This window comes from Diprion similis, chromosome 4 (genome assembly GCF_021155765.1).
Source record: "Diprion similis isolate iyDipSimi1 chromosome 4, iyDipSimi1.1, whole genome shotgun sequence".
Taxonomy (NCBI): Eukaryota; Metazoa; Arthropoda; class Insecta; order Hymenoptera; family Diprionidae; genus Diprion; species Diprion similis.
The window spans coordinates 24,212,688-24,222,067 of NC_060108.1; the positions used below are offsets into that span (position 1 = coordinate 24,212,688).

Genomic DNA, 9,380 nt, shown 5'->3' on the forward strand with positions numbered 1-9,380 from the left:
TCAGCCACCCTCAAGCCTCGGCTTAAATGCGGCACGCCACGCGCTATTTGCTCGCCTGAATAAGACGAGGAAAAACGGTATCCCCTATGAGAAGATAGTGAAGATAAAAAGCACGTGACACGCATGGAGAGGGGCAGGAGGAGGAGAAGAGGAAGGAGAGATTTCGCAAAGATGACGGTGGATTTTATCTCGCAGAAATTTTTTGGCGTATGGTACTTTCTCTCCTCGATCACGCGTATAACCGGCGTGGAACGGTCTAATGTAAAATAGACAATGTTCCCGCCTTAAAACACCGAGGGCAAAAAATTTTCGGCAGGTTTAGAAGCGAAATTGCGTTTTACGGGCTAAAAACCTGCAGACGCCTTGAGAAAAAGCCGAAGAATAAGGAAAATTATTCTTCTCATCGTCAAGCAGTAGCAGCAGCAGCACCAGCGGCGGCGCTTCACTATGGCCTCGAAATCGTTTTGAGTAAGGGATGTCTTATTCTTATCATTGAATTCCATTTCCCGCGTAGAGGAGCGTAGAGTAATCGAGGCGATATGTAACTGCGACAAGAGGCTCTGGGTCGTAATATAAATATTCGCGGTGCGTGCGAGATGGTTCGTCCATCCAACCATTTCTTGCTGAACCATTTCACAATGTCAGTCAAGCGAAATGGCTCTGGGTAACGTACTTCGAGTCTACTCGAGGGGGATGGTTAGCTAAGAATCGATACTTAATTTCATATAAACGACAGATGGTCGAACATTGAGGATTCATCAAGTTACTATATGCGCAAGGTATGAAGATCTCTTCAAGAGCATCTACAAGAATTTAATACGAAATACTCATCAATTTAGAAATAAAAGCTCAGGTAACCATGTAATGAATTCACATAAACACTTTTTTTCTATCAAATTGGTGTTGTTGATTGCTTAATGTTACAAAGTTTCATCGATATTAACCATCATCAACGACAAGCGACTTTGAATTGACCATTGCAGAAAAGAAAATCCGTTTCATTAACCGTTGGTGATCCCACCTGTGGTCAGTTCGCTTCATATTCTGTCAAGAATTGCGACTTTGGTAACAATGTGGAATAAGACTCGACAATTGTAATTATAAAGTGCATCCAAGTCTGTAAACTCCGGTTCGAAAACTGTGAGAAACACAGTTTCTTCCCTCAGTTGTGATCGGTCCGTAGAAAAGACAAGGAGAGCAATGAATGCGTTGGATCAGAAGCAGGATCGCGGGCAAAAGGTTTTTCTCCGGCAATGATCGCGTGATCGTTTCATCCGTTCCGACAACCGTCCCAGCGTGGCACATACAATCAACCAACTGACCGTTTTGGGAATACGAGGCGTGTTGTCGGAAAATTTTGCCGGTGGCACCTTTGCTGCTTCTCACTTCGAAGATTCGTCCATACAATGATCCAGTGGTTGACTTACCTCTAAGAATTTTCATTAATTATGCTTACCTTGGTAATGGTCAACGAGTCTAGACAGTTACCACGTCACGGTATCAATTTTCATTCGTTGAATTAGTTTTTTTACAAAGTTTTTCTACGCAGCTTCATTTTATTCAAAGTAAACAAATAACATTTGGATCTTGTTCAGGAGAGAACGACGAGTAGTTGATTTTTAGTGATTAATTGCTACTTAAATTAAATTAAAAATAAGATATTCTTACAGACAAGTCGCTGAAGAATCGACGGTAACAGTTTCAAATTCAACATAACGTTTGTCTTTAATGCTAGAGACAATGGTGTGTGGCTTAGGCTCACACACTGTGCCGTCAACAAGATCAGCCACTGTTTGAACTAGAATTCTGAAATTGACTTCTGTGAAATTCATGGTACCGAGCAGAAATTTTTGCAGTCGATTGGTCAGTAGCCAGTACTGTTCGTACTTATAGCTGTTTTCCATCCCTTTGAAAATCTTGGCAGTACTGGCAAATTGTAGAGCACTGTCATCTTCGATTATTGGACTCTATATGAAAGTAAATCAAGTAATAATAATACATTAATATACTAATAATGGTCATCGTACAATACGAAAATTCATGTTCATGGGATCTGGTTTGATGTTGAACAATGTTGATTTGAATGGGTTGATAAACTAGCCATGCAGGCGTGCTTACCGTATAATTAGATGCCGAGGGATTTTGTATATTCCAGCAGGAAATTACCGGACGTGTTGCGAATGAGGCGAGTGAGACTCCATACGGGGAAAAATCTCTGGCAAGAAGCTGACTATGATATGTATGGTTAGATCTGTAGTACGTTATCTTGTTTCCAGCTGTATTGGAGTTGTGCAAGTCGTGTCTTGGCCGGGCATACAGCTTCATCTCCTATTTTCCCAGAGTCGACGGTCCATAGCCTATTGCATTTGTCCAACTGCGAAACGGGTATGAAGACTAATGGGAATGACGTGGCAAAAATCGATCAACATCACTCTGGACCAGGCACATTTTTTTTTACTCACAATAATCCTGGCAACAGAGACAATACCGGTGCAATCCGTTGACGTGTGCCAATCCCAATTGGGGTAGGGCTCCAGCAATGGACCCCCGTCGCCAGTCTGATTAGAAATCCTTGACAAACTCGCGGGGTTATTGCAGTCCCTTGGAGTTGTCACCAATACTTGATTCTCTAGGAGATGGTCAATCAGTTGTTGCGTCACTTCCATGAGAAAAAGTATCCTTCGCTTCGTTTCGATTCGCACAAGTCCACTTTGTATATGAAAAATTTGCACGCGATCTTATCAGCATTCACGACGTTATTCGGTTCGTCGTCAAGACTTTTTTCTACAGAGGCATTTTTTGCATAGGATTTTGATTCTTTCATCGGAATCGCAATGTATTTGAACGAATCAAACAATGTCGTCCAAAATCAAAGGAAGTTTTACGAATTGACCGTGCAGAACGTTAAGGATAGAACCTACGTGCAATCACATCCTGATAAAATAACGCTGTGGCGAATATCAATTGCAATTATGCAACGTATGCAATTTTTTCAGGTGCAATGTCGATTGAGGCGAATCGAAATGAGGTGAATCCGGCTTTATCTTGTTTACTCGCGAAGCGCTAGAAGAACAATAGCAATGAGAACGAGTAGATCAGATGAAACCAAATATTCTATTGAATACCTGACAGTGAGATTCTCTGAAAATCAACCAGATAAATTCTCGTGTGATCGTACACTCCGGTCTCGATCGCCTTCTGCTTTTGCGCATCACTCTCCCAGACGTAGTCTATATACTTCCATTCGTAAAGAGTTTTAAGCTTAGCGGCCATCGTCCAACCAGCATATGTCAACAAGATCGTGAGTATGAGATTCATTCTGTAGGTACGCAGCCGTTATTCCTATAACATATGTTTGAATTTCTGTTCCGTAGGCATAATCAGGGCAACCGAAACACATGATTTCCGAGTGGTCAGTTCGTTTTTGTGAACTTAATTTGTATCAGTCGTGGAAAACTTATGAAAGATTTGTTTTCTGGTTACCTACATATATGAAAGTTCATATCCATACAATCAAACTGTTCGATTTCCGTTGAAGATTGTATGCAATATATGCAATTGATAAAATTTCAGATTGTGACCAATAGTTCCGTTTTGTTCTAAACTCTGCTTGCCTGCAATACTGCTTTTGTTTATGTACAATACATTATTGGGTTTTTTACAGGCAATCGTGGTTTCCGCCGGATATTTTCTGTGCCCGCGTACTTTCTACCCCATCTGATACCCGAAATCTCTACCGATCGTACCGCTACCAATAAGCCGCGGTAAATTTAAGCGCGATCGCGGGGGTAAGCGATTGGCTGGATCATCGTTAGCCGCAAAGATGGCGCTGATCGTTGGAAGAATAAATAACTGACCGGGAATCGACGCTCGGTTAGTCAGTCTGATTCGAGTCTCCGGCCATTCCAGTCGCGCTCGGAACTCTCTTGTTCTCTTCCTCTCCTCTCCAATTTAAATGGTAGCTTTTCGCCAGCCGATCGAACCTCCGTAGATTCACGCCTTCGGCCTCTGAATCTCACGGCAGCTCTCCACTTGCGAGACACAAGCATTGATCGTACACTAACACCTCATACACTCTTGACACGACTTTACTACTGTAATAATAAGGGGTTTTTATGCCTCAGCGGCTTTTCCCCTGTGAGCCAATAAATTGCAACAATTTCTCTTGGCTCAATTGAATATTTAGACAAATTTATTTCGTTCCATATCTTATCCTCCAATCCTTATTTCTTTTCGTATAGAATCACGCTACAGTGATAGCGAAAATTTTGAAAAAGCGATTTGTTGACACTGTGAAAGTCCTCTTTGACCACATCTTGTCCGCATAAGCCAAAATAATTGGCAGGATCAAATGGATGCGGAATTAGAGTGTCATTATGAAAACCGGAGTTTCTGATCCCAAAATTTCGGGTAAATCAGATTCATCGTGCATTCGAAATTATACAATGTTTTGTAGGATTCCTGTTATCGGTTCATTTTTAAATTGCTGAAAATGCTGTGCGTCACGTAATTATATTTACTTATATGGTAAATCAGCGATTAGCACTCGTTTCGGCGTAAGTTTTACATTGCGTTAAGAGGTATCTTTAGAATGACAATCGATTTCGTTACAAGACACATTTGTACCAGCTTTGATTATTATTTCCATATCGAGGTGAAATTGATTTTCAGGTTAAACATTCATTTCATGCGTTCGTTCAAACAATACAGCTAGCTATAGAACTTACGTGAAAAATCTGGTTCGAATGAATATCAACTAGTGGAATCCAACGAAGACTTCTGTGAAATCGTTAAATGTTTGTGCTGCAGCCGCTGTTGATTTTATACTGGGGATAATTTTCCTGTTGCCAATAACTTCTTCAATGCCTCGTCCATAGTCGTAAATGATTATTGCAGACTATTAAAACTTCATTTATTGCAACTTTACTGCAGACACGAAACGGGGCAAAACGGATAATCATTGTGTTGAGTTTCCGTCATTTTTTAGTCTATTAATGAAGTCACGGCTAGCATGTTATTTTTGCATAATGTATTCGAATAATTCGTGACCTGTAGTTTCTAACTGCATTATTATCTCACTTAAATGTGGAAGGCATGCGTTCGACTGATATCAAATTTTTTGTTTAAAAAAACTTACCGCATGTCGACTGTCGTGATGTATACTTTTATGCAATCTGCGATTTTTACGAGAACTCTGATGTTCGTGAGGCGATATATGACGGCGATTGGACTAATCATGCGACTGACATGACAACAACAAAAGAATTCTAGAGCTACTTTACCTTGCGTTAATCGAAAGTGAAAAATGTGATTTATCTCTGCACGCTGTGACGCTCAGAAAAATTTATTTACTGTTAGTAAACGTATATTTGGATCTGACAAGGTAAATGTTTCGTGATTATTGTCAAATTTTAGCTACACCAAATATGATTTGTTAACTATTAACAAAATTCTATCGATCATTATTAGCTCGACTAAAAGTTGATAATAATTTAATAAAAAAACATCTATCTTGTCATATCCATATATACGTTTATTAACAATAAATATAATTTTTTCTCAGTGTAACTGCGTCACTTATCCGTTTCTTTTCGATGTAGTCACAGCGTTTAAAACATATTTGGTGCCGTACTTTTTGCAGAATTCTGAGAAAGTCTGTGACGTAACACAAGTGCTTCTGTCGCTAATAATCTTAGTGGGCATCTTGAATTACGCAAGTGTTCCATGGCACACTTTCAGTAAATAGGCCCATATGATCGAGGTGTGAGGTATGATATGAGGTAGCAGCCTCGTCTATTGGGTGCAGTCAACCAGGAAACATAAATCAATGATATTCGAAATTTTACGAATGCTTTTAATTGGGAGTGTAAACTTCGTTACAGATACTCTTTTTGCTCTACAATTTAAATCTTCTCAAGAATGTCCGATTTCCAAAGTCTGTGGATCGTGCGTGAAGTGCTGTAAAACGATGTTGGCGCGTGCACGCAACTCAAATGTTCGATTTTACACATAGAGGCTTTCTTTGACGCGTGAACACTCTCGAGTAACTCAATTTTACGCACTGTGTCACTGAGTGTAAATCGTCTAACCCTAATTTTACGCAATGTAGGTGGCACCTTTGTTGCTTTTCGATTCAACGGTTCTTCCATATAACAATCCAGTGGTAGACTTACCTCTAAGAATTGAAGAAAGTATGATGATGAAGCTAACAGTTAACGATTAAGACAGTTACAACGTCTCAGTACTAATTTTCATCCGCCGAATTAGCAGACTGAATTAACGTATTCCGATATTCACAGTAAAGTTTTTTTTATGTAACTTCATTCCATACAAAGTAAACAAATAAAATTTTCATCATGTACGGAAAAGAACGAAGACCAATTGATACTTGGTGATTAATCCTTGTTTAAAATAGTGGTACATGAGGACTAAACCGACTTAAACTGTACAACCCAATTAAAATATTCTTACGGAGAAATCGCTGAAGTATTGACGGTAACTGTTTCTAATTCAAAAAACAGTTTCTCCTCAATGCCAGAGGAAACGTTGTGTGACTTAGGCTCGCACACTGTGCCATTAACAAGGACAGTCACGTTCCCACTTAGGATCCTGAAATTTACTTCTCCGAAATCCATAGTACCCGGAATGAATTTTTGCAGTCGATTCGTCAGTACCCAGTATTGTTCGTTCTCAAGCCCGGTCTGAGATCCACTGATATCCTTGGCCGCACTAGCGAATTGTAGGTCATTGTCATCCTCGAGTATTTCAGCCTACATCAATTCAAATTGATGAATAATATTATACTGATATACTAATGTTCGTTGGGCATTACGGAAATGTATATTCTCAGGGTCTGATGTGCTTTGATTTGAAACTCTGTAGACTTGAATGAATTAATAACCTTCCCATGCAAGCATACTTACCGTATAATTTGCTACCAAGGGATATTGTATGTTCCAGCAGGAAAGGAACAGTCGCGAGGCGCTTACGACGATCAGGGCTCCCGACTTAAATAAAATTCTGGAAAGTAGCTGACTAGGAAATGTATGGTCAGATTTGTAGTACGTTATCATGTTTCCAGCTGTATTGGACTTGTGCAAGTCGTCCAGTGAAGCAGCATATGCATTCTTTGAAGCCAAGGGTCCGAAGAGGAGGTAATCTTGCTCAATAAAACCAGAAGGTGTTATATCGAGGTTCGAAATACCGATATTGAGAGTCACGTTCTCACCGGCCACCGAAAAGAGTGTCTCTGTTGGATTCGGAGCGTAAACGTTGTCGTTTTCCAACCGCCATATGGTCGAACCGTTCCAAATAACAAGACCATATCCTATCGGGTCCCCGATGTAGAGCTAAAGAGAGAATGGAATTTTGCGAGTTTGAACTCCACACGCTTACACCTTTTATTCCCAACTAATTACGCCTGACTTGTAATTTACTAACCCAAGTAGTACTGCATGAGTCTCCATGGGTTTCAATGGCTTGTATCTCGAGTCGTCCGTTACTTATATTTACAGAATTATGCGTTAATTCATATGGAATAATAACATGTTCCAGGACCTCGTCGGTTGTTGTGTTAAACGCGATTATCTTAGCAGGGCATATGGACACATCTCCTATTTTTCCAGAGTCAACGATCCACAGCCTATCACAATCGTCTAACTGCAAAGTGGATACCAGATTTGAAAATTCCATAGTATAAAGTCGATGACTATCAGTCTGGACTCGGGAGGCTTCGCTCTACTCACAAAAACTCTGCTAACGCTGGTAATGCCTGTGCAATTCGTTGACGTGTGCCAATCCCAATTGGGGTAGGGCTCAAGTAATGGACCCCCATCGCCAGTCTGATTCGAAATTGTTGACAAACTCGCGGGGTTATTGGATAATCTTGGGGTTGTTACCAATACTCGATCATCTAGAAGATGGTTAATCAGTTCTCACATCACTTTACTTCCAATGTTCTGTCAGACAAAAGGGAGAACAAAATCGTCTGCAATTTTTTCATATGAAAAGTGAATTATCTCCGATCATTCTAGTGAATACCTGGGATTTTCACGAAATCAACTGGAATAATTCTTGTGTAATTGTACTCTTCGTTTTCAATCGCCTCCTGCTTTTGCGCATCATTCTGCCAGACGTAGTCTATATACTTCCATTCGTAAAGAATTTCAAGCTCAACGGCCAACGTCCAACCAGCATATGTCAATAAGACCGTTTGTATGAGATTCATTTTACATGCAGTTGTTATTATTATAGCTTACGCTTGAATTTCTGTTGCTTAGCCGCAAACAGGGCAACTGAAACAGATTATTTCAAAGTGATAAGTTTATTTTTGGGGACTTGATTTGTACACTCCTGGAAAAGAATGCAACAAACACAATTTGAACGAGCGATTTCCAAAATCATGGCGGTTGATATTTGGAATCCTTGATAAGTACTGTGACTCGTGCGCTGTGGGTTCTAGAGTTAATTTTACCAAAGTAAAAAAAGTCTGATCTAAATTATATTTGTTCGAGTTTCACGATGAATTTGTACCAATTTCTATAAATTATTTTTGTCGGAACGTTGATTAACTTTATGATTTCATATCGAAAATTCTTTGCTTATGTTTATTCAAATGATACGAATAGTTGTCAAACTTACGTGAAAAATCTTGTTCGAGTTAAATCCAACCAGTAAAACCAACCAAGACTTCTTCTGTGCGATCGTTTAATGGTTGTGCTGTAGGCAGTATATTTTTTACTACAAATTATTTTCCTTTTGCCATTTACTCATTCAATACCTTCTTCATAGTCGTAAACGAGTAGAGCAAACTATATTAAAACTCCATTTATTGCAAATTTACTGCAAATACGAAACATGTCAAAGCAGATACAGATAATCACTGTGTTCAGTTTATGTCAGTTTTTATTCCCAAGTCACGACTAGCGTATTATCTTCACGTGACATGTTCAAATATAATTCGTGATCTGTGCTTCCGAACTGGATTCTCAGTCCCACTCGGACATGAAAAGCGTCTCAAGTTAAAATTGTGTGCTGTAAAATGGTACTTACTCTCGGTTATATATCTTCATTATGCATTCTGCGACATTCACAATTCTTGACGAAGATATCGAGTGAAGGGCTGAAGACTCTGAAGATATTTTCACTGAAGTTTGAAAACCAATTTATATTCGAAACGCATCGTTAGGCTATGTAAAAGCGCTTGGGAAAGAGAAAGAAAAAGTTTTCTCAATTATTCGTCGATAAAAGGACTCTGCTATCTTCTTAACGATTGCACCGTATCTGATCGTTGCTGAGACGAAGCTAAAATTAGTCGAATAATCAAGGACCAAAGCGGCTGACTTTCTTCGGTTAATTCTTTACCACGATCAAGTTAGAAG

General features: G+C 39.6%; 1 protein-coding gene and 1 pseudogene across 3 annotated transcripts; both read right to left on the minus strand.

Moving 5' to 3' along the window:
- Positions 1 to 1,549: 1,549 nt before the first annotated feature.
- LOC124405653 lies at positions 1,550 to 4,831 on the minus strand (annotated as a pseudogene).
- A 1,530-nt stretch (positions 4,832 to 6,361) lies between these two features.
- On the minus strand, positions 6,362 to 8,658 carry LOC124405652 (major royal jelly protein 1-like). Of its 3 annotated transcripts, none has more exons than XM_046880728.1 (5): positions 8,641 to 8,658; positions 7,748 to 7,912; positions 7,441 to 7,680; positions 6,924 to 7,349; positions 6,362 to 6,770 (listed from the first exon to the last, which is right to left on the minus strand). In XM_046880728.1, the coding sequence occupies exons 2-5, from the start codon at positions 7,832 to 7,834 to the stop codon at positions 6,468 to 6,470; spliced, it is 1,056 nt and encodes a 351-aa protein (XP_046736684.1). In that variant the 5' UTR covers positions 7,835 to 7,912; positions 8,641 to 8,658; the 3' UTR covers positions 6,362 to 6,467. The 3 variants fall into 3 exon arrangements, with proteins under 3 accessions (XP_046736684.1, XP_046736682.1, XP_046736683.1); XM_046880726.1 differs by lacking the exon at positions 8,641 to 8,658 and adding an exon at positions 8,041 to 8,294 and having other exon boundaries at positions 7,441 to 7,659; positions 7,746 to 7,912; XM_046880727.1 differs by lacking the exon at positions 8,641 to 8,658 and adding an exon at positions 8,041 to 8,183.
- Between the last annotated feature and the right edge of the window lie 722 nt (positions 8,659 to 9,380).